The 27,253-nt window shown below is 49.3% G+C and overlaps 2 protein-coding genes and 1 non-coding gene across 3 annotated transcripts in view; 2 read left to right on the top strand and 1 right to left on the bottom strand.

Annotated features, from left to right (window-relative positions):
- The first annotated feature begins 499 nt into the window (after nucleotides 1-499).
- Nucleotides 500-2,163, top strand: MAP1LC3A (microtubule associated protein 1 light chain 3 alpha). The gene is made up of 4 exons (XM_065892318.1): nucleotides 500-685; nucleotides 1,009-1,064; nucleotides 1,144-1,250; nucleotides 1,556-2,163. Exons 1-4 carry the CDS (start codon nucleotides 646-648, stop codon nucleotides 1,716-1,718), a joined length of 366 nt encoding a protein of 121 aa, XP_065748390.1. The 5' UTR covers nucleotides 500-645; the 3' UTR covers nucleotides 1,719-2,163.
- Nucleotides 2,164-2,357: 194 nt separating this feature from the next.
- Nucleotides 2,358-27,253, bottom strand: part of PIGU (phosphatidylinositol glycan anchor biosynthesis class U) — a 117,954-nt gene continuing 93,058 nt past the window's right edge. The window contains exons 11-12 of the mRNA XM_065892495.1: nucleotides 20,635-20,777; nucleotides 2,358-2,786 (exon numbers count right to left, since the gene is read on the bottom strand). Coding sequence (XP_065748567.1) covers nucleotides 2,673-2,786; nucleotides 20,635-20,777 — 257 coding nt within the window. The 3' untranslated portion in view covers nucleotides 2,358-2,672. The remainder of the gene's footprint in view (nucleotides 2,787-20,634; nucleotides 20,778-27,253) is intronic.
- Nucleotides 11,223-11,294, top strand: TRNAK-UUU (transfer RNA lysine (anticodon UUU)). The gene has a single exon. It is a non-coding gene; the product is annotated as a tRNA-Lys (tRNA).

Genomic DNA, 27,253 nt, shown 5'->3' on the forward strand with positions numbered 1-27,253 from the left:
CCCACCCCGGCCACTGCCTTTTTCTTTCTCTAACCATGAGCTCCACGAAGGCGAGGACGTTTGGTTTAGTGTTGTCATCCCCAGTGCCTCCTACCGTTCCTGGAACGGAACAGGCTCTGAGTGAGCAATGTCAGATGACTTAGTGACAGTGGGAACAGAAGGATGCTGTGCCGCAGCCTGGCCCCCGCTCTCCCTGCCGCCAGAGCTGCGAGCCTGCTCCCCCAACGGCCTCGCAGGCTTTCTAGTCTCCCCTCAGCCCGGACCTCAGGGAGAGGACCCCACCCCACCCCGCCCACCTCTGCGCAGGCCGTGACGTCACGGGACTGTGACGCGCCCTGGGAGCCCCCGCCCCTTCGCGGCGCTGGGCCGGGAATCCAGGCTCTCTGCGCCGTGATGTCACGGGTCCGGGCGGGCGGACTTTGCGTCGGCCCAATGGGAGCGGCGCGCCGGCCTCCCCTTTAAGGAATGTTGTGACCTGACGTCAGCCGGGCGAGTTACCTCCCCGAGCCGCCGTCGCTGGGCTCAGCGCGAGCCTCGGAGCCCTTGAGCGCGAGGCGCGGAGCCCCCGGAGCCCCCGAACCGCAGCCACATCCCCTCGTCGCGCGCCCCAGAGCCCCGGCCTGCGCGCCCCGCCGGGCCGGCGCAATGCCCTCAGACCGGCCTTTCAAGCAGCGGCGGAGCTTTGGTGAGGCCCGGCGGGCGCTCTGCGAGCGCGGGGTGGGGGCGTGGGGGCTGGGGGGTGTTGGCCGACCGACCCGACTGCCGCAGATGACGTCAGCTCCGTGACGTCAGGCTCGGCTGGAGCTGGACCCTCGGGATGGGAAGCGGGCTGGGGCCTGGGCCGGGGCCTCCGCCTCGCATCCCGGTCCTGTGCCCGGGCCTTAGGGCCCAACGGCTCCAGAGGCGGGGGCTTCGGGGAGGCGGGGTCGGGGCCGCCCCTCGGGTACTGGCGGGACGGAACCGCGAGGAGGACCTCGGCCCGGCCTCATCCCCGACTGCTGTCTGCAGCCGATCGCTGTAAAGAGGTGCAGCAGATCCGCGAGCAGCACCCCAGCAAAATCCCGGTGAGTTCCGCCGCCCCCTCCCATCCCCGCCCGGCCCAGGCCCCGCCTCGGGCTCACGCATCCCCCGCCCCGCTCCCAGGTAATCATCGAGCGCTACAAGGGTGAGAAGCAGCTGCCCGTCCTGGACAAGACCAAGTTCCTGGTCCCGGACCATGTCAACATGAGCGAGTTGGTCAAGATCATCCGGTGCGCGGGCAGCAGCTGTCAGAGGGGGATTGGGTCCTGCTGGGGTCAGGCAGGGGGCTGGGTCCTTCTGAGAAGGAAAAGGTGGGGGTGGGGTACGGGAACGGGTGCTGGGTCCCTGTTGTGGGGAGGTTGGGAAAGGTCAAGGTCAGGGCTTGGGTCAGTGTCCGGTCAGAGGTGAGAGCCTCTAGAAGGGCTTGGGATGGGTGTGAGGTGGAGGATTAGGATCATTTTGGGGAGCGGGTGAGGGCTACACTCGCCCAACAGCCAGGCCCCTCACCGTTGGCTTGCCCTACCGCCCACCTCAGGCGCCGCCTGCAGCTGAACCCCACGCAGGCCTTCTTCCTGCTGGTGAACCAGCACAGCATGGTGAGCGTGTCCACGCCCATCGCCGACATCTATGAGCAGGAGAAGGACGATGACGGCTTCCTCTACATGGTCTACGCCTCCCAGGAAACCTTCGGCTTCTGAGCCAGCAGTAGGGGGGTTGGCTTGGGAGTGGGGGGCCCTGTCAGGCTCTGCCCTGGGAGCTCCTGGCACCTGAACTGAGCTGCCTCTGCCCCTGCCCCTGGTGGGCTGGGCGGGGATGCCACATCCTAGCCAGGGGGCACCAACCGCACCTACCCTGCCCCTGGGTGGATCCTGGCCCAGTCATGTTAGGGTTGCCCCTCTGGGTGCTGGCTGGGATGGGGGGAGGTTGGGAGCAGCCCCTAGCACCCCTGCTCTGTGTGGTTTGTCTTTTTTTTTAGGCCCCTGCCTGTCTGCCCATCTGTCCCTCCCTGACCTGAGGTGCTGCCCATGCCTGGACCTGCCCACCCCTGAAGGACTGGCCCCTGGCTCACCCAGTCTTGACATGGTGTATGGATCTGTGGTCATTGTTCCTCTGCAGAATAAAGATTGCTCAGGCCTGCCTGGCCCTTTGCCTCCAGCTGCTTGGGGAGTGGGGAGGGCTGCCCCACACCATTCTCAGCTGACCAGTGCACAGACCCGTGTTCTGTGGACTCAGAGCTCATTCGGGAAACCCACGCCTGTGTGTAGTGCACCATGGTGGTATTAGGGGCCAAGCCCACCCCTTCCAGGAGTGCAGTGTGGTTCCAGGGCAGACGCTTGCATAACAAAAAACATTTATTAAGTAGCCACAACCTAACAAACCCTGCTCATCTGCTTCTTCCCCTTCCCTGCTTGGGAGGGGGGCTCCTTGGTGTGCAGAGCCACAAAGTGGGGAGTGCAAGTGGAGATGCTCCTGGCTACTCCCCACAGGCCTTGCTGCCAGCCTTGGCTCCTCACCGGTACCAGATATTTGTGACCCTGGACTCAAACCTGATCTGCCCAGGACTTCCCTGCTGGAAGCTCTGGTTAGAGGGCTTGGCCCAGCTTCTGGCCCTTTCACCCCTGAAGTCCGTGCAGCCCTGTGCCCAGCCAGGCCTACTTGAGCACAAGCATGGCCTCCGTGCCGTCCTTGGTGGTCAGGTAGAGACCATGTGTGAGGTAGTACTCCCGCCGTAGGAAGGCATAGAAGTAATCGGAGATGAGCAGGATCTGGGGGGAGAGAGATGTGAGAAGCTTCATGATACCTCCCCCTGAACTTTGGATCTCTGAGGGGCTAGGTAGGTGTTGGGGAGACCCTACCCAGGGACCCTGCACCTCAGGGCCTACACCACCCTTCAAGGGTCTCACTGGCACTGCAGAAGTTGCCCTACTGCCCTTCCTCCTCCTACCATGGTCTGTGCTTCCATCCCAAGCCCTGGCCTGTGAACTCCAGACTGGCGCGCTCCTCCGTCTCACCTCCTGGGTGCCCACTGGCCCTTCCACCCCAGCCAAGTCCCCTATCAAACCTGCTTCTCCCACTGGGAACCCATATCCCCCTTCTTCCATCCAGGTGTTCAGGCCATAGAATCAACGGACTTGTCTCCTCCCATAGACCAAGCCACCAAGCCTGTCAGTTCTATTTCTACCTGTCCCCGCAGCTACCACCCTGGACAAAGCCACTGTCATCTGAACAACAGTGGTCTCCTCTCTGGGCTTCCTGATCTCAAACCTCCCACCCTAGCAACAGAGGTTGCTTTTTAAGACAAATCTGGTCATGTTACATCCCAGCTTAAGGTCCTCTAAAGGCCTCCCATGGCTCTTAGGGTGAAGATCAAACTCTCTGGGGCTCTGAGGCCTTGCACTTGGTCCCTGCCCATGTACGTGCTTCAGCCTCTGCCGTGCTCCACCTCACTCAGCTCCAGCCACACTGGCCTGTTCCCTTCCAGTGCAAGATCTTTGCTGTCTCCTCTGCCTGGAATGTTCTCTTCCCCATTCATCTAGTAAACACCTGCTTGCTCTTCAGGCCTCAGGAAGGATCACTTCCACAGAGAAGCCCTCCCTCACACCCTAGATTGGGTCTTGGTCCCATTAACTTTTATCTGGTAGCACAAACTCGTCCAAATTGCACTTTTGCATTCATCTATGAGACTGCCTGATAACTGTGGCTCCTCCCCTGGCCTGGGCAGGGTCCCTAAGTGATTCTGCCACCATGGTGTCTGTGCCCAGCGTGGTCTGTCTTTTCTGTCTGGGCCTCAGAAGAGAAAGGGCCCTAGCAGCTCAGCCCACCATCCCCCTCACTGAGGCCCAGAGGGGAACAGGGACTTGCCAAGATTCCCCGAACACTGGGCCCGCAGTCTTACAATTCGATTCATCCCAAGCTCCCAGGACCTCCAGTGCCTGGAACAGGAGGGGCAGGGCCCAGCCCTACAGAAGGATGAGGGGAGAGGGGCTCACCACTACAGACACCACCAGTTCTCAGGCACTTACAAGCCTCTCAGATTATCATCACCAATCACCTTGGCACGGATGGGGCGACGTAAGCCCAGAATTGGGGGAGCACCTGGCTAGGGCCTTATAGCAAGACAGAGGTTGAGCCTGGCATCTCAGCCTCTGACCCCCAAACCCCTGTTCTGGGAAGCCTCTCTCACATTGTGGGCAGGAAAGAGAGCAAACCCACACCATGGCTTCAGGACAAGGACCTGCCATTCTGCCACCACAGGAATCCATCTGGAAGGCTGATGGTTCCCATCTTACAGATGAGGAAATTGAGGCACAAAGGGTTCAACGGTTGGCCTAAGGCTATACTGGGAGAGCTGGACTAGTGGCTATAACCCTGCAAGGCAATGTACCTGGGGCCCAGTGTGCAAAAGGCCCAGAACTCTGCCACTGAGGGTGTCAGAGCAGAGAGCCCAGGGAGCCCCTGAAACCTTGCGCCACAGCTGCCCATGGGGTGTAGTCACCACAGCGAAGGCTGCCCTCACTCCCTGCAGCCCCTTTCTCACCCAGGCCCAAGGTGTCAAGTCTGAGGAGGCGGAGCCTGGAGCTGGTGGGGGTTGATCCCCGAGCCAGGTCAGATGAGGGGCAGGTGCAAAGTCACAGTTCACAACAAAACAACTCCAATGTCACACACGATCAGCTGGTCAAATAGGAAGTCAAAACACTAGGTTATTAGTCTGAACCATATGAAACTGCCAATTTTGCAGATCAAAAACAGTTGAGTATTGACAATTTCATATGGTTTGACAATATAAAATGGGAAAAAAAATCAAGAAATAGTAGAGTAAGTATACAATCTAGAAGCACCAGAACAAATAACTATAGGACCTTAGGGAGCTATTCTTTTTCCTTGTAAGCCTTAACTTTGTAAATTATGTATACACGTTACGTTGATAAAAATAAAAATCCAATTAAAAACAATCAGCCGATAAATGATTGAATAAGTAAATAAATAAACAAGGGAGAATTCCTTTTGTAACCCTTACAAAAGAGTTCCAAATAATACATGTAGAGACTCTCCCCTCGGGAGGTGGAGCTTAATTCTTGCCCACTCCCCATCCCCTGCCCCCGAGGGTAGGCTAGACTTCGTGACTCACTTCCAAAGAACAGGGAAAGAGAAAATAGTAACTGTGCACTGGAGAAGCCTGGCAAACACTATCTTAACCAAATGATGAAGGGTAAACGGCATGAAGTGTGGCTAGTGTGTACTGTCTGAGCATTCCAAAAACCTAAAACGTGGCCTCATGATGAGAAAAGCATCAGACAAACCCAGAGGGGACACTCTACAGGATACCTGGCCACTGTTCCTCAAGACTGTCCATGTCACGAGAAATAAGGAAAGACAGAGTGCGAGCAGAGGACATGGGGGAGATGTGGCAACTAAGTGTAATGTGGTACCTGGGACTGGATCCTGGGAGAAAAAGAAGACAATACAGGGAAAACTGGTGAAATCCACATCAAATCTGGAGTTTACTTAGTCATAACGTACCAGGGTCAGTTTCTTGGTTTTGACAAACATACCACGGTAATATAAGATGTTAAAACTGTGGGAAACTGGGTGGGGGACATATGAGAACTCTCTGTACTATCTAAAATTATTCCAAAATTTAAAAGCTTATTTTCAAAAGCAACGTACTACTGTTATATGCAACAACATGAATGAGCCTCAAAAATATCTTGCTGAGTCAAAGAAGGCTTCAGGAAATGTACATTAAGATTTGTGTTTTTCCATTAATAAAGGAAACTGAAGATGATGCAAAGAAATGGAAAGATATCCCATGTTCTTGGATTGGAAGAATTAATATTGTTAAAATGGCCATACTACCCAAAGCAATCTACAGATTTAATGTGATCCCTATCAAATTACCCATAACACATTTCACAGAACTAGAACAAATAATACTAAAATTTATATGGAACCATAAAAGACCCAGAATTGCCAAAGCAATCCTGAGGGAAAAGAACAAAGCAGGAAGCATAACTCTCTCAGACTTCAGATAACACTACAAAGCTACAGTAACCAAAATGGCATGCTATTGGCACAAAAAAAGACATATGAATCAATGGAACAGACTAGAGAGCCCAGAAATAAATCCACATACCTATGGTCAATTAATCTTTGACAAACTAGACAAGTATATACAATGGGAAAAAGACAGTCTCTTCAGCAAGGGGTGTTGGGAAAGTTGGACAGCTGCATGAAATCAAAGTTAGAACATACCTCACAGCACACACAAAAATAAACTCAAAATAGCTTAAAGACTTAAACATAAGACATGACACCATAAAACTCCTAAAAGAGAACATAGGCAAAACATTCTCTGATATAAATTGTACCAATGTTTTCTTAGGTCAGTCTCCCAAGGCAATACAAATAAAAGCAAAAATAAACAAAGGGACCTAATCAAACTTACAAGCTTTTGCACAGCAAAAGAAACCATAAACAAAATGAAAAGACAAGCTACAGAATGGGAGAAAATATTTGCAAATGATGTGACCGACAAGGGCTTAATTTCCAAAATATACAAACAGCTCATAGGACTCAACAACAAAAAAACAAACAACCCAATTGAAAAATGGGCAGAAGAACTAAATAGACATTTCTCCAAAGAAGACACACACATAGCTAACAGGCACATGAAAAGATGCTCAACATCACTAATTATTAGAGAAATGCAAATCAAAAATACATGAGGTATCACCTCACACTGGTCAGATTGGCCATCATTAAAAAGTCTACAGAGAAGAAAAAGAAATAAAAGGAATCCAAATCAGAAAAGAATACGTAAAACTGTCACTGTTTGCAGATGACATGATACTATACATAGAGAATCCTAAAGATGCTACCAGAAATCAACTAGAGTTAATCAATGAATTTGGTAAAGTAGCAGAATACAAAATTAATGCACAGAAATATCTCGCATTCCTATACACTAACGACGAAAAAGCTGAAAGAGAAATTAAGGAAACACTCCCATTTGCCATTGCAAAAAAGAATAAAATACCTAGGAATAAACCTTCCTAAGGAAGCAAAAGAGCTGTGTGCAGAAAACTATAAGACACTGGTGAAAGAAGTTAAAGATGATACCAATAGATGGAGAGATATACCGTGTTCTTGGATTGGAAGCATCAACATTGTGAAAATGACAATACTACTCAAAGCAGTCTACAGATTCAATGCAATCCCGATCAAACTACCAATGGCATTTTTCATAGAACTAGAACAAAAAATTTCACAATCTGTACGGAAACACAAAAGACCCCAAATAGCCAAAGCAATCTTGAGAGTGAGGTAAGTCAGAAAGAGAAAAACAAATACCGTATGCTAACACATATATATGGAATCTAAAAAAAAAAAAAAATGGTCATGAAGAACCTAGGGGCAGGACAGGAATAAAGACACAGACCTACTAGAGAATGGATTTGAGGACATGGGGAGGGGGAAGGGTAAGCTGGGACAAAATGAGAGAGTGGCATGGACATATATACACTATCAAACATAAAATAGATAGCTAGTTGGAAGTAGCCACATAGCACAGGGAGATCAGCTTGGTGCTCTGTGACCACCTAGAGGGTTGGGATAGGGAGGGTGGGAGGGAAGGAGACGCAAGAGGGAAGTGATATGGGGATATATGTATATGTATAGCTGATTCACTTTGTTATAAAGCAGAAACTAACACACCATTGTAAAGCAATTATACTCCAATAAAGATATTATAAAAAAAAAGAATCCATCTGCCAATGCAGGGGACACAGGTTTGAGCCCTGGTCGAGGAAGATCCCACATGCCGTGGAGCAAATAAACCCATGTGCCACAACTACTGAGCCTGAGTGCCACAACTACTGGAGCCCACATGCCTAGAGTCCATGCCCCATAACAAGAGAAGCCACCACAATGAGAAGCCCGCGCACTGCAATGAAGAGTAGCCCTTGCTCACTGCAACTAGAGAAAGCCTGCACACAGCAACAAAGACCCAACGCAGCCAAAAATAATAAATAAATTTATAAAAAAAAAAAGAAAAAGAGAGAACAGATCTGTTATCAGAACAGTGGATCACTGGAGTTAAGAGCAGTGACTGCCATATGGGAAGTACTACCAAATAAATGCTTGCTATATCTCCCAAGCTCCTTTGCAATTAGTGAGTAAGTTTTGGCCAGTGGAGTCTAAGCAGAAATGTCACGTGGCAGCCTCTGGGAAACTTCCTTATGAGACAGCATGTGTGAAGTGTTAGCTGTTCCCCAACCAAATCACCTCGGTTGTAAATGTTACCATTTAGACCACTGGAGCCATGCTTTACAAAACAATGAGAAATAAGGAGCTTGAGTTCCTGATACTATGGAACATGATACCAACTTTGGACCACCTACTCAGATATTTATTTGAGGGAGACCTAACATTCTGTTTTGTTTACATCACTGCCTCCTCTTCCATCCTCCACTCTGATTCTTTCAGTCAACCAAACCTAAGTGCAAGTAATACATGTAGTTGAATGGGTGCCTAGGGAAAACTACATATTTGAATAAGATTCAAATCAAACCGGCAGATTTTTAAATTATTTAATAAATGTTTTTCTAACAAAAAAAAAAGGGACACGTACCACAATGTTCATTGCAGCTCTATTTACAATAGCCAGGACATGGAAGCAACCTAAGTGTCCATCAACAGATGAATGGATAAAGAAGATGTGCCACATATATACAATGGAATATTACTCAGCCATAAAAAGAAACAAAACTGAGTTATTTGTAGTGAGGTAAATGGACCTAGAGTCTGTCATACAGAGTGAAGTAAGTCAGAAAGAGAAAAAAATATCATATGCTAACACACATACATGGAATCTAAAAAAAAAAAAAGGTTCTGATGAACCTGGGGCAGGACAGGAATAAAGACGCAGACATAGAGAATGGACTTGAGGACACGGGGAGGGGGAAGGGTAAGCTGGGACGAAGTGAGAGAGTAGCACTGACATATATACACTACCAAATGTAAAACAGATAGCTAGTGGGAAGCAGCTGCATAGCACAGGGAGATCAGCTAGATGCTTTGTGACCACCTAGAGGGGTGGGGTAGGGAGGGTAGCGGGGAGGCTCAAGATGGAAGGGATATGGGGATATATGTATACATATAGCTGATTCACTTTGTTATACAGCACAAAACTAACACACCATTGTAAAGCAATTATACTCCAATAAAGATATTAAAAAAAAAAAGATACACACTCCCCTATGTTCACAGCAGCACTGTTCACAATAGCCAAGACATGGAAACAACCTAAATGTCCATCGACAGATGAATGGATAAAGAAGATGTGGTATATACATATATATATGTACGTACACACACACACACACACACACACACACACACACACACACACACGATGGAATACTACTTAGCCATAAAAAAGAACGAAATAATACCCATTTGTGAGTCAGAAAGAGAAAGGCAAATACCATATATCACTTATATGTAGAATCTAAAATATGACACAAATGATCTTATCTACAAAACAGAAACAGACTCACAGACATAGAAAATAGACTTGTAGTTGCCAAGGGAGGGGAGGTGGGGGAGGGATGGATTGGGAGTTTGGGACTAGCAGGTGCAAACTATTATATATATAGTGAATGAACAAGGTTCTACTGTATAGCACAGGGAACTATATTCAATATCCTGTGATAAACCATATTGGAAAAGAATATAAAAAAAGAATGTAGGGACTTCCCTGGTGTTCCAGTGGTTAAGACTCTGTGTTTCCGTTGCAGGGGGCATGGGTTTGATCCCTGGTCAGGGAACTAAGATCCCATATGCTACACAGCGGGCAAAAAAAAAAAAAGTATATATATATGTAAAACTGAATCACTTTGCTGTACAGCAGAAATTAAAAGAACATTGTAGGGCTTCCCTGGTAGCGCAATGGTTGAGAGTCCACCTGCCGATGCAGGGGACACGGGTTCGTGCCCCAGTCTGGGAAGATCCCACACGCCACGGAACGGCTAGGCCCATGAGCCATGGCTGCTGAGCCTGCGCATCCGGAGCCTGTGCTCCGCAACAGGAGAGGCCACAACAGTGAGAGGCCCGCAAAAGAAAAAAAAAAAAAAAAGAAAAATGTAAGTAAATATGGAGCTCTGGTTAATGATATACATGCTGAAATATCTGACAGGAAATGTACTGATATGTATACTTCACTTTGAAGTACATTACAAAAATAAGATGGATTGAGAAATGGATAATTTGTGATCATCCAAGTATAGTAAAATGTGAATGGTGGAGTCTAAGTCGTAGGTATACAAGTGTTCAAGGTTAAATCTTTCAACTTTACTGTGTGTGTGAAACTTTTCATAATAAAGTATCAGGGGAGGGTGGCATGGAAGGAAAGAGCCCTGCGTGCTGGCTTGATCTGTCTGGAACCGGAAGTCACTAGTCCTGAGTGAGTGCCCTGCCCCTGTCCCTAGGGAGAGGGCATCTTGGGGACACACTGGCCTTGAGGCTTCACTCTCTCGGAGGGAAGTCCCTAGCTGTCACAGGCTGGCTGAGACAACCTCTTCTGACCTAGACACTTTCCATTTGGGTTGAGGAGAAAGGATTTCCCAGAGGCCCTGGGATTCAGCCCGCACAGCATCTGCAGACTCAGCACTTCTTCGCCCAGTCTGGGCAGGGAACGTTGGGAAAGAAGCAGTGGAAATAGCACGGGCAAGTTAGTGGCTGTGTGACCCTGTGTAAGTCACTTCCCTTCCCTAAGCAGCGTTTTCCTCATCTGTAAAATGAGTGATAAACTCTAGTTTATTACTTACAATGGTGGCTCCCCTAGTCCTTGCTTTGTCCCTCTGTGCTTTCAGAGACCTGAAGAGCAGCCCATTCTTTACTTTTTTAATCTTTTAATGGTTTTAATTTGAAAACAAAAGTGAAAAATGTTTTTATGGTATAAAAAAACCTAGTTGTGGGCTTCCCTGGTGGCGCAGTGGTTAAGAGTCCGCCTGCCGATGCAGGGGACACGGGTTCGTGCCCTAGTCCAGGAAGATCCCACATGCCACGGAGCGGCTGGGCTCGTGAGCCATGGCCACTGAGCCTGCGCGTCCGGAGCCTGTGCTCCACAACAGGAGAGGCCACAGCAGTGAGAGGCCCGAGTACCGCAAAAAAAAAAAAAAAAAAATCTAGTTGTGGGGAGTTCCCTGGTGGCCTAGTGGTTAGAATTTGGCACTTTTACTGCCGAGGCCCAGGTTCAATCCCTGGTCAGGGAACTGAGATGCTACAAGCCAAGCGGTGAGGCCAAAAAAAAAGAAAACAACACAAAACAAACCTAGTTGTAGAATTTTCAGTTTATTATATGAAAGTGAGAATTACATGATTTAGGGACTAAATGCTTTCTAGGGTAGTTAGTGGTTATAACTCTAATGGTCGGTCTCTGAGAGAAAAGAGAAAAACACCTAGCTCTGATAAATGCTGTCCATTATTATATTTTCTTATTATTAATAAAAATGCTGATAATACTCAGGCATTAATGTAAGCACTTTATATGTGTTAAAACAGTTAATCCTTGCAATAAACCTTCATAGTAGGTACATTATAATTATCCCATCTTATAGATGAAGAAACAAAGGTTCTTCAAGTAATTTGCCCAAAGTCGTACAACCAGCAAGTGTCAGAGGCAGGCTTTGAACCCAGACCATCTGGCATCAGACACCACACGCTTACCCACACTGCTGGACAGCCTCCCTACTCTAGGGATACTTTCGGAGCAGCCCATTCTTTAAAGCTGCCCTCACCAACAGTGGCTGAGCCCCTCGGATTCTCTATCGCCATCAGCCACCAGGTTCCACCAATTCCCCTCCTCAGAATTCCAGCTCAGCCCCCTTTTCTCCCTCCCACTGCCCCCTCTTGCTCAAAGGCCTCCCTCATCCTCCTGGCCCCTGAGGGATCGTCCACACACACACACACACACACACACACACACAGCAGCCTCCAGTGCTCCCCTCTCCCTGCGCCACACCTGCGTGTCCCCGTAGCCCTGAACGCAGCCTGGTCCTGCAAACGCTGTGTGGCCACACCTTGGTGCCTCTGCCCATGCCCTGCCCCTGGGCTGGGATGACCCTTCCCACAAAGGGCTCCTTCTCATCCCTGGAGAGGGAACATCGCCATCTCCCATACCCAGAGTCTTCCCCGACTCCACACTCAGTTATGCGACCCCTGGCGTGAAGTCACTTCCCACTGGCCTCCCCACCAAATGGGGTGGCATCTGCTCCAGCTCTGTGGCCCCAGACCCAGCATGGGGCTGGCGTCTTGGGAGCAGTTTGCTGATCCCTTCCCAGGGCTCAGTCAGACCACATTCCTCTCACTGGCAGCCATGAGGGCTCCAGGCTCCCCTCTGGGCCATGATGAAGATGAAGATTTATTTATTTTTTGACCACACTGCACGGCTTGCAGGATCTTAGTTCCCCGACTAGGGATCGAGCCCAGGCCCTGGCAGTGAAAGTGCCGTGTCCTAACCACTGGACCGGCAGGGATTTCCCAGAAGATGAAGATTTAATGGGGCAGCTGATAAAAGGGTGGCGAGGGACAGATAGGGGTAGATCAAAAGTGGAATGAAATGGTCAGAACACACTCCACTACAGGGTGGGTGTGAGGAGAGATGGAGAAACCAACATCTGAGGATCTGCCCTGGGCTGGGTCGCTTAACAAAAAGCACATCACTGAATCTTCACAACACCCTGGGGTAGGGCTCATACGCCCCACTTCGAGATGAGCAAACTCAGAGGTTAGGGTCTGGCCCAGGGTCACCCAGGAGTAAGTGACCACGTTTAGGCTGCAGTGCCCATCCTGCCTGTGTGAGGCCCGGAGCCTAGCCCTTCCCTAACCCCCACGCCCTTCTCAGGGTCTGCACCCACACTGCCAAGTCCGCTACAGCCCTGTGCTCATGCTTCATATCCACCCTCTGTCACGTAGCCAAGGAGAGAGAGGTTTTTTTTTTCTTTTTTTTGTGGTACGCGGGCCTCTCACTGTTGTGGCCTCTCCCTTCGCGGAGCACAGGCTCCGGACGCGCAGGCCCAGCGGCCATGGCTCACGGGCCCAGCCGCTCCATGGCATGTGGGATCTTCCCGGATCGGGGCACGAACCCGTGTCCCCTGCATCGGCAGGCGGACTCTCAACCACTGCACCACCAGGGAAGCCCCAAGAGAGAGTTTCTTGAGAAAAGGCGAAACAAGTGTCTGAGACAACAGAGCTAGCAAGGCTGTTAACGCAGTGTGTCTAGAAGCCACAGGGCTCAGGATCGCAGCCACAGCCAACACTGGCCCCTGGGCTGCAGGGCCCTAGAGAAGCAGGTGCTGTCACCCCAGGCATGTCCCGGTTCCCTCGGTCTCTTGCTTGTGTTGGAGATGCTGACACTTGACAGTCAGCCCACGACTGGGAGAACTCACGTGGTTGTCACCACTGGCAATCAGAGTGCTGCATCCCCTGCCCTTGCTGCCTGGGATCTAGGAAACTGGGAGCAAGTGGGGCTGACGGCCGACTTGTGGAGCTGGACGGGGCTTTGGTGTGACCTGCCAACTCAGGCCTGAATGGACATGCATGGGAGGAGATGGTGGAGAAACAGACCTCCACTCTCTAGCTCTAAAGATGCAAAATAATAGGGAAATCACTAGATCTCAGCCTCACGGTCTGGAAGGTCACAAAGTAAGATCATAGCTGGCTATGAAGGCAATTATCATCTAGGTGGCACTGTTCAATTCATACAAGTTTTCCCCACTCACTTCCGTATTCCCCACTCACAACCACCCTTGTAGGCTGAGGAAACAGAGGCTACCAGCCCCTCTCACCAGGTTTAAACAGCCTCCTCCCTGTGCTCCAGATTCCAGCTCAAACCCCTGACCTCTTCCCCTCCTGGCAGAGGGAGGTTTTCAGAGCATGAATCTTTATTGTTTTTTGGCAGCACTGTGCAGCAGGTGGGATCTCCGACCAGGGATGGAACCTGTGCCCCCTGCACTGGGAGGGCAGAGTCTTAACTACTGGACCGCCAGGGAAGTCCCAGAGCATGAATCTGATCTCAGGTGTCTTCACTTAAAACCGAAAGCTCAGCCTGGTCCTCAGGCACAACGAGGCCCATGCCTGCCTTGTGGCTCTGACCACTGTTGTCCTAAAATGGCCTCATTCCCTATCAGGTGGCATGTGCCCGTCCTACAGAACTGCCTTACACGGCAGCACACTCACGGGCTCTCTCACCCCCAGGTCTTACCACCTAGAACCTGGTTCGACCCTACAACGCCCCTCAGGACTCCACTTACAGGCTGCCTCCCCCTCCCGCCCCCCCCACCCCGAAGTTTCCATAACCACCAGCTCTGAGCTCCCCAGGCTGAGTTTACCCCATTTATAGCACTATCACGCTGCCCTGGCCCTGCCTGTTTCCCTTTCTTTCTCTCCCACAGATGGTGAGCTCCTTGGAAGCAGGACTGTGTCTCATTCACCCCTAGCAGAGTGCCTAAAAACCCGAATGAACTTTTTGGCCAACCCAATATTTGCAAATCCATAAATTAGGTCCAAGGAGTTATGTGACTCGCCTGAGATCCAGTGAGCTGGGCAGGGATGGGGCTGAGAGTCACTGTGGAACTCAGGCAACTGAAGCCCAGGCCTTCCTGCTGGCCTTGACCCCCTGTGTTTAGCTCAGGCTTTCACATCACTCTTGCTGTGGGGGTAGGAAAGGGAGTGGGGAAGGGCCTGGGAGAGACAAGCTTGGGATGCTGAGTGCTGAGCTAAAAGTCTGAGGATGGGAGGGACAAAGGAATGAACTAAGACCTCGACAAAATGCCACCAGCTAAGAAAAGAAAAGCAAACATGCACATCCAGCTGGATGAGGACGAGGGTTCCAGCCTGGGCCACTGGCACCTCATGTCAGAAGGAACAAATCTTCCAGCTAGGGCCATACACAACCCACGGGGATGAACCTGAAATTAGCCCGTCTGTCCACAAATGCGTGCTCCACGCCACTGAATCACTAGTGATCTGCCCAATACGTCCCCACACATTTCCTCACTGGTCCCTTCCCAAGAGTGACACACCAGGCCAATGGAAACGTAATTCCAGGAGACAGGACTGCGGTTTCCCTTGTGCTGGAGTGAATGAGCAAGTCCTGAGTGGGGCCCAACGTGCCAGAGGCTTGGTGCCAAGACCTCAGGGCAGAACAGCCAAAGCAGGGCCAGCCCAGTATCTATGGGTCTGCACCACAGGACGGGGTTGGGAGTGAGGCGGCTGGGCCCTGCTGGGAAGGGCAGAGCGGAGCCACCAGGGAGTCTGTTTTGGATGCAGACATGAGCAGGAGTGGGGCTCTTGGGGCCTGGATGAGAGGGGAAGGGGGTTCTGGCTCTGACTCCCCAGGAATCCAGCAGGAGGACCTGCCACAGGCCCAGCTCTGACCAACGTAGAGACTGGAACTGGGAGGTCAGGGTGTATGTGCAATTTTGTGTGAGATCATTGGTTAGAAATTGTGGTTTCTGGTCATTCCTTTCCTCTGGGTGTTGGGGATACAGTCGTGAACAAGACAGGCCTGGGGGCTGCCCCAGTGGAACCCACAGTCTACTGAGAGGGCACAAGAAACAGGGTATCAATAAACACACTGCTCCGCAACTGCGTGACTTCCCAGCCTCAGCTGCTTCATTCGCATCTGAGATAATAGCAGTGCCTCCCTCAGAGGGCTGTTATGAGGATTAAGTCAATTCTTCATCATAATAAAAAAAGGAAAACAGCTTGAAGGGCCGTCAGGAGGAGAGTAGCTACATCAGGCGTGGTGAGTCCACACATGCAGGACTGAAACAGGAAGGAGCTTCCTCTCATGTTCAAACAAGGAGAGATCATGAAGACGTTTCATTAAAAGGAAAAAAAGTCATACTTTCATCATGCTGCCAACAATAAAACACACACACAGATAAAACTCCTCCTCCATGAACAGACAAGGTCATGTCAACACACGAAGAAAGGTCCAGAAGGCTGGACAAGCACATGATCCAAAAGATTAAAGGGATCACATGGGCCTGGTCCCTAGTAAGCGTTCGTAAAACATGAGCCACTATTAATTATAAGTTATGGGAAAGATTTCCTTATGTTACCTGGGTTTTTTTTGTTTTTTGTTTTTTTTTGCGGTACGCGGGCCTCTCACTGTTGTGGCCTCTCCCGTTGTGGAGCACAGGCTCCGGACGTGCAGGCTCAGCGGCCATGGCTCATGGGCGCAGCCGCTCTGCGGCATGTGGGATCTTCCCGGACCGGGGCACGAACCCATGTCCCCTGCATCGGCAGGCGGACTCTCAACCACTGCGCCACCAGGGAAGCCCTATGTTACCTATTTTTAACTTGAATTAGGGTAAGTGGAACATTTTACCTTACTCTTAATAAAGCTAAATTTTAAACATTCCTTTTTGTTTACATCTAATCCTACATGACCATCATCTTGCTGCTGGCCTCTGACCTGCAGAAGAAAAGGGTTTAAAAAAAAAAAGAAATGAGGATTGTTCTCCTTCCCTTGGTTTCCAGGTCTGAATGTTTCCTTAGGAATTTGCTCTGGGTATTTGACGAGCACATTGCTCAAGCTACTTCCCATGTCAACATGTGTCAACATACAAATCCTCTTACCCCCCTGAGAGGTGGGGTTATCACCTGCAACCCTGAGAGGTTCAATCACTTGTTGAAGGTCACGCAGTGACTGAGTGTGGGGGGACCGCAGTCAACCAATCCATCTAATCCCTCCTTCTCCTTCTCTCTCTCACATATACGTGTGAGACACACACCCAATGCATCTATGTTGTCATTTCCTGGTTACTGACTCTCAGGCACAATTATAATTAGCAAATGATCTGTGCCACAAGCTGAAAAATATTTAATGGCCCCAGAGGAAGGAAGGGGCCTAAGTCACTGGTTTACCTGCCACTGTCATTAATAATTACTGATGATTTTTTCTATTATGAAGCACGGAACTGACCGACTCAAACAGAGCAGGATGTAAAATCTCCAGGCCGAGATGTTCTCTACATTCAGCTGCGGACGCAGCAATGATGGGCCTGACTCTGAACGCCTGCTAAAAATCTGTACTCATCTGATTCCCAGGACAGCTCTGATCTGTCTTGTCCAGAGAGGGGAGAATAAGGACCAGGTGACTAAAAGGCACCGCTGCAGCTAGAAAAGCTGAGAAGAGCAGGCTGTGGGACTGAGGACACACTCTGAATGCCATACATCTCACTGGAAGCAATGACTGTAGGTTAGACGGAAGCTGAGCTGGATTGGGCTGTGGATGACATGCAGGGGCTTCACTGGCCAAAGAGACCAGGTTCTGGCAGAAGTGAGAGAAAGGCTGGGGACAGAGCTGCCATCCCTTGACATTACCCAGTAGGGGTGACTTGGCCCCCATCCTGCCCATGTCCCACCCTCTCCCCCTCCCCCTCTCTGAGTCTGGAAGGCCCAGCCCCTATTCCTCATCCCTATGGCTTTCTCTGACCACTCAACAGGGAAGGTGATCTTGTTGCCTCCGGGTTCCTCCAGCGGTTACACTCTACACATTAATCACATGATGTTCTCCCTGGCTCTCTTTGGTTCATTCCACAAATATTTGCTAAACAACTGCTCTGTGCCAAGGACTGATCAGGTGGTTGGGGACCCTGCAGTGGGTAGGAGAGGCGGATCTCTGCCTTCATGAAGCTCACAGGCTAGTGGGAGAGGCAGAGAGAGAAGCAGGTAAATAACGTGGAGTTGCAAATCGGCTAAGTACTGTAAAGGAAACAAATAGGAGGCAAAGAAAGAGACCGTGGGGTGGGGAAACCCCAAAGAAGGTCTCTCTGGGGAGGTGACATTTAACTAAAATTCTAAATGTCTATTTGCACTCTGTGGCTCCCAACAGGCCACAGGGCTGGGGTAGTATAACCCTCATGATGAGGGGTGCTCTTCTAGCTCAGTTAATGCTCCAGGACGAGGATGTGACTCGAGTGACTGCCTTGGTGAGTAAGTGCCCTCTCTGATATACCCCTTTAGTGATCTGGCAGCAGCAGCAACAAAGCCCAAAGCCAGCAGTCCCAGAAAGCATTTGACCCAACAGAATTGTCTCTGGCTCAGAGCACAAAGCCGGAGCCGAGCAGGCCGACGACACAGGTGTGCTGGATGTCTGAACAAACTTCCAGCTTATACACACCTGGCCCTGCTGCCAGCGGGTCTGGAGGCTGGTATGACCTGTCTGAAGGGCAACTTGGCAAAATCTGCCAAAAGGTACAATGCTTATGCCCTCTGACCCAGCAAATCCCACCACCTGGAATCTATCTGAGAAAATACTGGCACGTGTATACAAGAGCATGTGGAGGGATATGCAGGGCTCTTCCATTTATAATAGTGAAATCACCAGAAGCAACCTCAATGTCTATCAGTAGTGGCCTACCCAGTTGTACAAATCATAGGACATCCTCCCACAGGAGGGATATCACAGAGCTGTTAAAAAACATGATCTCAAGGTGAGATCATTAAGTGAAAAACAGCAAGTCAAAGAACAGTACTTAGAGTGGGATGTCTTTGTGTTTGCTTATGGACTCAGCTGTCTGTAAACGCACAGAGGAAGTCTGCAAAGACACAGACCAAACTGATTCTAACGATCACATCTGCCCTAGGGTGGAAAGGGATGGCACCCAGGCGAATCTTTACTTTTCATTCCATATGCTTCTATTTTGTTTGACTTCTTTTCCCTGGCAATAATGAATTCATGTGTTATTTGTATGATTAAAAATACATTTAAAAGAGATTTTTGAAAAAGATAAAGGACAATGCCAAGAGATCAACCTGGTTTTTCTCTGTAGCTCAGCCACTAAAACCCTCCATCTACTTGGCCTCGGTACCCACCCCCATCCCCATCCCCCTTTTTCCAACAATTCAGTTCCTCCTGCCTTTTTTTTTTCTCCTGCCTTTGATGGCACCTGACAACTTGCAAACATCTCCCATGCCAATTTCAGAAAGCCTTTTCTCATAAAGGCAGCCCTAGGGAAAAAGCTGTTATCCGGCAAGTTCCATGGATACTTCATAATCACTGCAACTTGTATTCCTGACCCACACTCAACACTCATGACCTGACAGCAAGCTGTGGACAATTTCAGTGGAGCTCGCCAAGCTCCCCAGAGGCCCAGGGTAGGCCCAATGCCCTCACATGCCAGTCATCACTTTCAAAGGAAAAGTAAGGGGATTTCAGCAAGACAGAAGAGCCAGAACAATCTTTTGGATTTATTCAAGGTACTAAGTTGCACCCTGCAGATTTCTGTTTGCGTGGACACAGGTAGGAAGGGCTGAGCATCCGCCACCAGTAACCTGTGTGTGTGACAGCAGAACAGACCCCCTGGCCTGGTCCTATCCAGGCTACAGGGCCCTCCTCCATCTCTCTTTCTGCTGTACACAAACCAAGATAAATAGCTGGACTGGACATTAGTTGTCCAGAAATGTCCATGCAGGAAATACCAGACCCATCAGTCACTGCAAGAGCCCTAACTCCCTTCTTCTTTCCCAGCAGCTAACCTTGGAGGCAAGCATCTCCCTGGGGGTTATTCACTGGCATCACTGGTCTTTCAGGCGAGCCTTGCTTCCCATCCCGTCCATTATGCACAGGAAATGCCAGGCTGTGCCAATGACAATTGAAATGGTAAACGGTACAAGTGATTCTCATAAGACCTTGACTCGGCAATTAGGACAGAGCTGACATGAGGGAACGCAGCACAGTGGATGAGGGGACTTCAGGGAAGTTTGCTAAACCACCTGCAACAGAATCTCTGGAGAGCTTGTTAAAAACACAAATTCCAATCATCACATCTGGGAGCAGGATCAGGGAATCTGCTTTTTTTTTTTTTTTTTAACAAAGCCACGTGATTGTGACAGTCTTAACATAAGCACAGGATTTAAAACATATTAACAGAATCCACATTTTTAAACAAGCTACCCCCTGTGATTCTGATGCTGAGAACCACTGTTCTATGGCACCAAGGGAGAGGCTCTCCCTGGACCAGAGGAAGGTCGGACCTCCTTGCTGGTACTTCTCATTCTGGGACCCGCTCAGCCTCCTCTCCTGCTACTCCCAGCTGCACGGTTTCTGCTCCAGAAGCGCCAAGCAGCTGGACCAAACTATTCCTCATCTCTCTGCCTTTGCTCCCACTGCCGTGAAGTCTGGAAAGTCTCTCCTCCCCTTTGCCTGTCCCCGCCCCCCCCCCCCTCAGCCCTCGCACGCTGCAGCCACTCCAGGGGCCACGCAGCTCAGGCGATTACAGAAAGACGGTGGCCTCAGGAACTGAGCCTTCTTCTGAACTTGGTTCTTGCCTCCGCCAATGACCTTGGGCAATCGACAACCTCTGTGAGCCTTGGTTCCCATTTGTAAAATACAGATAACACTGTCTCACAGGCTTGCTGTGAGAATTCAATGCAACAAACTTTAGCCAAATTCAGCTTCCCCTGCTGCTCTTACTGCCCTACCTTCTCTGTGGGAACTCATTCTCATTCCAAAACCCTATTTGGCAGAACCCAGGGCCCAGGTTGAATGTCTGAGGCTACAAAATGAATACCTGTCCCTGTGCTGCCCTTGACTCTTACCTGCCCAACGTTGAAGGTCAGTGTGATGGCATAAAAGAAATTGGAGTTGGCACTTCCTGCATAAATCCAGAGGTGCCACAGGACAGGGAAGAGGAAGGAGCAGATGATGATGATGCAGGCGAGGACAAATATGTTTCGCAGGACTGCAAAGACAGACGATGGTCAGTTAGCCCAGGGCTGACTCCTCCTGGGGCCCTTTCCTTGCAGTGACGGCCCTGCAGGACAGAGTGGCCCACGAAGAGCTAGGTGTAGCTCAAAGGCAGAACCCCCCACCATCCCCTCCCCAACACACACAAACTCAGAGGTGCCAGGGCGCCAAGACGCAGACCTCAGACCCGTGGCAATGGTTCCTCACACCCAAAGCTGGCGAGAGGTCCTAGATTTGGACTCTACCTCCCACTGTGGGCTCAGCTGGCTACAGTCGGCAACGCTGTGAATGCCTCTGGGCACCACAAGGAGGCACTTCAGCAAGACACTGTCCTCTAACCCCCAATCCCGGGGTGTCCAAGAGTAGCTCCTCTCCTGTCCCCAAGCAGGGTGCTATCTGACCAGTGAATCATGGATGGAAATGGCAGCATGAACCTCTCGGTATCTCTATGGTGCCACAGCCCTTGGTCTTAGGAATACATTTTCCATTCTCCTCAATTCACGTCTTAAGTCTCCTGCCCTGCTCTTCAAATGTCCCTCACTCTTCCTTAGAGGATTTAAAAGTCTCTTTTTGACACCCTCCCTCTCTAACCTCACCTTCTACCCCCGGAAGGAATGCGGAATCCCACCAGGGAGAAAGCTCCCCCTAAAGCTCCAGGGAGGACCTGCTACACAGGGTGGTCCGTGGGCAGGCTGGCTGAGTTCCGCTGGGGGGAAGGCAGCCTGATAGTGGGGCACAGCCTCGGCTTCAGAGAGACTTTGGTGAAAATTCCTGCTCTGCCACCAAGTTTCTCGGAGTCTCAGCTTCCCCATCTCTAAAATAGGGCTAAAATGCCTACTTCATGGGAGTGTTCCATGAACTAAACAAGTTGTGTGGAAAAGCTGGCCCAGATGTATTACTGTGTGTTTTCCATTGCTATGGTAACAAATTACCACAAACTTAGTGGCTTAAACAATATAATTTATTATCTTACATTTTGGGAGGTCAGAAGTCCACAGACTCTGGTGGCTCTAGGGGAGAGTCCACTTGCTTGCCTGTGCAGCATGTAGAAGCTGCCTGCATTCGTGGCTCATGACCCCCTCCATCTTCAACCAGCAATGTCGGATTAAGTCCTCACATTGTATCACTATGGCCTCCTCTTTTGCCTCCCTCTTCCACTTTTTTTTTTGGACTTCAGTTTTTAGAGCAGTTTTAGGTTCACAGCAAAACTGAGCAGAAGGTAAAGATTTCCCATATACCCACTGCCTTTACCTCTTCCACTCTTAAAGGCCCTTGTGATTACACTGGGCCCACCTGGATAACCCAGGATAATCTCCCCATCTGAAGGCCCTTTTGTCATGTAAGGTGATATAGTCACAGGTTCTGGGGATTATGAGATGGACATCTTTGTGGGGGGCAAGGAGGGGACATTATTCTGCCTATCACACTGTACTTTTTTTTTCCTTTTAATTCACTAGGGGATATCTGACAATAGGATTATATACTATTATTGTTTCTTTCTTTACACTTTATTATATTTTTAAATAAAATAATAAATATTATTTAAAATTAATTAATTAAAATATTTTTAAAAAAATTACCACTTATAAAAAAAAAAACCTTAGGTCTGGTTCCCAGCAGGCACTTAGTGAATGGAAGTTCCCTTCCCCTCTCTGATCCTGACCTTCAGGAAATCCCTTCTCCCAAGTGAGAGTTTTGGGATATTTAAGAGATGGGGAAACCCCCGATCCTTAAGGCCTCTTGTCTCAGTTGTACAATGACTTGGTTGAAATGCTAAACTTGGGGTTCATGCATTGGAAAGGGGACTGGATTACAGACAAGGTTCTCAATTCTGGTTGTAAAATGAACTAACCTGGGGAGCCTCACCCAGACTAAGTAAATCAGAGTCTATAGGGGTGGCGCCCAGGCATCCATATTGGTTTTTAATTTATTTTTGGTTGCCTTGGTTCTCTGTTGCTGAGTGCGGGCTTTCTCAAGTTGCGGCGAGCAGGGGGCCCTCTTCGTTGTAGTGCACGAGCTTCTCATTGCAGTGGCTTCTCTTGTTGCAGGGCACAGGCTCTAGTCTCGTGGGCTTTAGTAGTTATGGCACACGGGCTCAGTAGTTGCAGTGCATGGGTTTAGCTGCTCCACAGCATGTGGGATCTTCCCGGACCAGGGATCAAACCCGTGTCCCCTGCAATGGCAGGCGGATTCTTAACTACTGTGCCACCAGGGAAGTACCCCATATTGGTTTCTAAAAGCTTCCCTGGTGATTCCAATATGCAGCCAAGGCTGTGAACCACTAGATTACAGCTGCAGATCTTTGCCAAATAAGAGGCCCATAATGGTCTGCAACAGAGACTTCACTGGTCAGTGTCACAGTGAGAGTAAGGAGAAGGTAGTTCAGAGTTCTTGTTAAAGCTGAATGTTTTCAACTTAAGCTTCATTCTTTCTTAAGAAATGATAGGTGTCTTGTTGCCTGTTGCTGTTGTTAAAAAGTATTTTCCTTTATGAAATGGGGATGAATGGCTAGTAGTTGACTGTTTTCATGTCTTCAGAAAAATAAAAAGTTGGCAACTCTGTCACCAGAATTTTTTGAAATGTTAGTGGTCCGTGAAATCCTACAATTTGGAAACATGGCTTGGAGGGCTTGCAAGGTCCTCTTTTCTGATCTGAAATTTCCACAATTCTGGGTTTTCAAAGCTGAGAGGTGAAAGCCCTGACTCAAGCCTTTCTGAGACCTGTCAGAAGCCTTGTCCTTGCTCCCAGAAACAGAAGTCTGGGAAAAGGGATGTGTGCGCTGAGAATTATTATTATTGTTATTATTATTAAATAGTGTTACAATCTCAAGAAAGAACATATCTATTTAACATTCCTCCACTCCAACATCACTATTTACATTTCTCAGTGGTTCTTTTTGATCCCCTGGAAATTATTTTGCTGAAAAGAATATACACTATTCCTAATATAAAACTCCTGTGGCCTGATAGTGCAGGGTAGGTCTTTGTTCCATGCCTCTAGCCACTCTGGATTTCAGACCAGGTGACAAGAAGGTGACCAAGTGCAGAGACTGAGAGAGGTTCACATGCAGCTCCTGGGTGCAATCACAAAAAGCTGCAAAGATACATTCCCATGTGCCTGGAGGAACTGTCACCAGCATCCAGTTGGCTTCTGGCCTGTGGTGACCTTTGCAGGACTGGGGAGCTGCTACTCACTCTTGCTGGATGACAGGCCAGAGGATTACAGGTATATGCCAGAGCAGATGGAGACAGGGACCTGGGGCACAGGACGGCTTGTTCCAGGCACCAGGAGGTGTCAGAGATGTCAGAGATGACCAGGGCCTGATGAGACGCAAGGGTTCACCCTTCATCGGACGTGCTAGGCCAGATGGAATCAGATTCCCCACCAAGTTCACTCGGTGACTTCATCGGATCTGTCGCTCCACCACTGACAAACTGAAACTTTAGGCAAGTCACTTTCCCTCTCTGAGCCTCAGGCATTCAGAAATAAAATTCCACTGAAAGAATCCAGCGTCACTGAGAGGGGCACAGAGGGGATTTAGGGACTTCAAAGGACGTGGCGATTGTTTCTTTTCTTAAACTAGGTGCTGGGTACATGGGAATTTATTGTATTATTACTTTTTATAATTAATGAGGTTTTTTGTTTTTTTTTTTGCGATACACGGGCCTCTCATTGTTGTGGCCTCTCCCGTTGCGGAGCACAGGCTCCGGACGCGCTGGCTCAGTGGCCATGGCTCACGGGCCCAGCCGCTCCGCAGCATGTGGGATCTTCTCGGACCGGGGCATGAACCCGTGTCCCCTGCATCGGCAGGCGGACTCTCAACAACTGCGCCACCAGGGAAGCCCCAATGAGTATTTTTAAATCAATATTCTTTTATCTTTATACAATAGTTTAATAAAAACAAAACATATACACACACACTCACAAAATCCATCCCTTTGGTAACTGGCTCTTTGAGCTGGACAACTGCAGGCTGGCACGGGTTCTGCCAGCAGGCTGTTCCCTAACACCGCAATTGTGTGTCTGTATGATTCATCCTGGCCCCAAGCACCACAGAGTCCCGGTATCTGGGACCTGCACGCAGGGAAGGGCCCACGTGCCTCTTCTCCCCATTGAGCAGGACAGGAAAATAAAATGGTGAATGTGCGAGCAGGCATGCTGGCACTGGTAACTCATGTTTAAACTGAATTCTTAACCACATTAAAAGTCTGAATATATTCAACCTAGGCGTAAAGACTTCATAAAATCTCCACTCACATGTCCACAGGACCAGGCTGAAGATGCTCCCGCATGAATGTAATGACTCACAGTTGTCATGCCCCAAACAGACACTCCAAGCCTGAGTATTCTCTGCTGCAGGAGCTGCACCTCCAGGGGTGGCAGCCAACCCTCTCTGCAGGACTTTCAGACAAGCTGAACTTGCCCAGCCAGCCAGCAATAGCATCTACTAGCTCATCCAGGTTTCCAGAAACCCTATCCTTATTTTTTTGTGCCTCATCATCCCAGAGGGCATATAATAGTTCATTTCAAGTTTTGAAAAATATGTTTATTTCAATGACTCTGAATGACTGGCTACTGAGCCTGAAGCTTTGATGATGAAACTATGCCGCAGACCCCTCTGTGTAATTATTACTACTAATAATAAATGTGGTGCTATTTACATTTATTTTTTCTCAAACTTAAAACACTCATGAAAGATATCCCCTCTATCTGACAGATGAAATAATGGGAGGCTCAGAAAGGTTAAATAACTTGCTAGTAATGGGAAAGCCAGGATTCAGACTCAAGGTGGTCTGGCTCCAGACTGTGTTCAGCAATATGGGATGAAAGATCTTACCGGGGGCAGATGCCCTGTGTGGGAGAGACAGCTAAAAAGGACTCTGTCTTGGGGGAAAGAGAATCATCATCCCCAAGACCCACCCTGTCACAAACTGCGGTATGTTCACATGTCTTGTGCTCTTGTGACTTGCCAAGCTGACTCTGAGTCCACTGGACTGGGTGATTCTTGTCTGTGCAATGAGGATGCCACAGACAGAAGATGCTACTTCCTGCTTCCAGTCTGGTTATCTGGTCACTGCCCCACCAGGCATCACCTGGAGGAGCAGCCTGGCTTGTCCTGCCCACTCACCTGTTTACCTGTGCTCAGAGGCCAACTCCTACAGACAGGTTTCTTTCTAGCAGCTGGTCAGTTTCACTTCCTGGTTGACACCCAGCAGCCCCCAAACAACAAAAAAGACTCACTTCCTCTGAAGCCTACCCTCCCCGAGTTCATTCCTGATACTTAGCTGTGCAAGGAAAGTTCAACAGCTCCCTTCCTGTTTTAGAGAATCAAGTGGTGTTGGGTCACTGGCACTGCCTCTTTATTAGGGAGGTTTAAAAAACCCATCCACAGGGCTTCCCTGGTGGCGCAGTGGTTGAGAGTCCACCTGCCGATGCAGGGGACACGGGTTCGTGCCCCGGTCTGGGAAGATCCTACATGCCGCGGAGCGGCTGGGCCTGTGAGCCGTGGCCGCTGAGCCTGCGCGTCCGGAGCCTGTGCTCCGCAATGGGAGAGGCCACACCAGTGAGAGGCCCACGTACTGCAAAAAAAAAAAAAAAAAAAAAAAAAACCTGATAACTAATAAGGACCTACTGTATAGCACAGGGAACTCTACTCAATACTCTGTAATGGCCTATATGGGAAAAGAATCTTAAAAAAAAGAGTGGATATATGTATAAACGATTCACTTTGCTGTACAACTGAAACTAACACAACATTGTAAATCAACTATACTCCAATAAAAATTATATATATATTAAAAAAAACCCATCCACAAACATTTGTTGAGCTGTTCTGTGTGTCAGGTTTAATCCTGGGTGCTAGGGACACAGAGGTAAGTGAGTCATGAGCCTACCCTCAGGGAGCCCACAAACACTGAAAAGAACCCACATAGAGGGCAAAGAGCCCGACTCAGGGAAACACTAGGAAATACTAGAAAGCACAACCAGATCACTGCTAGGTCGTCTTCTGAGGAAGGGATGGTTAGAGCTTTAAAGGGGTCTTCACGGCAGGTCGGAAGTCTAGTATTCCCCATCTGTCTTCTATGGACCTTTCAGTGCAGCATTGGGGAAAGGTAAGCCAAGGCCTAGTGCCACACTGTCCAACATGATAGCCACTAGCCATGTGTGGCTTCGTAAATTTAATTTAAATTAAAAATTCCATTTCTCAGTCACACTAGTGGTTACTCTATTGGACTGTGCAGACATAGGGCATTTCTATCATCACAGAAAGCCCTACTGGACAGTGCTGGCTGGAGGATCACACATCTGGATTCCAATGCCAGCCCTTCTATACTACTTACCAGTCATGTGACCTTGAACAAGTGGCTCTACCTTTCTGTACCTCAGTTTTTTCTTCTGCAAATGGGGATACTTTCCTCAAAGTCTGGTGTGAAGATAAAATGAGCTAATGCATGTAACACCCTTAGAATC

Source organism: Phocoena phocoena, chromosome 15, assembly GCF_963924675.1.
Source record: "Phocoena phocoena chromosome 15, mPhoPho1.1, whole genome shotgun sequence".
Lineage (NCBI taxonomy): Eukaryota > Metazoa > Chordata > Mammalia > Artiodactyla > Phocoenidae > Phocoena > Phocoena phocoena.

What these genes read in the sequence shown, in the direction of transcription:
- MAP1LC3A (XM_065892318.1), top strand. Translation starts at nt 646, where the DNA reads ATGCCCTCAGACCGGCCTTTCAAGCAGCGGCGGAGCTTTG. An exon ending in AGCACCCCAGCAAAATCCCG is followed by an intron (nt 1,065 to 1,143) that starts GTGAGTTCCGCC and finishes CCCCGCTCCCAG; the next exon opens with GTAATCATCGAGCGCTACAA. An exon ending in GAGTTGGTCAAGATCATCCG is followed by an intron (nt 1,251 to 1,555) that starts GTGCGCGGGCAG and finishes CGCCCACCTCAG; the next exon opens with GCGCCGCCTGCAGCTGAACC.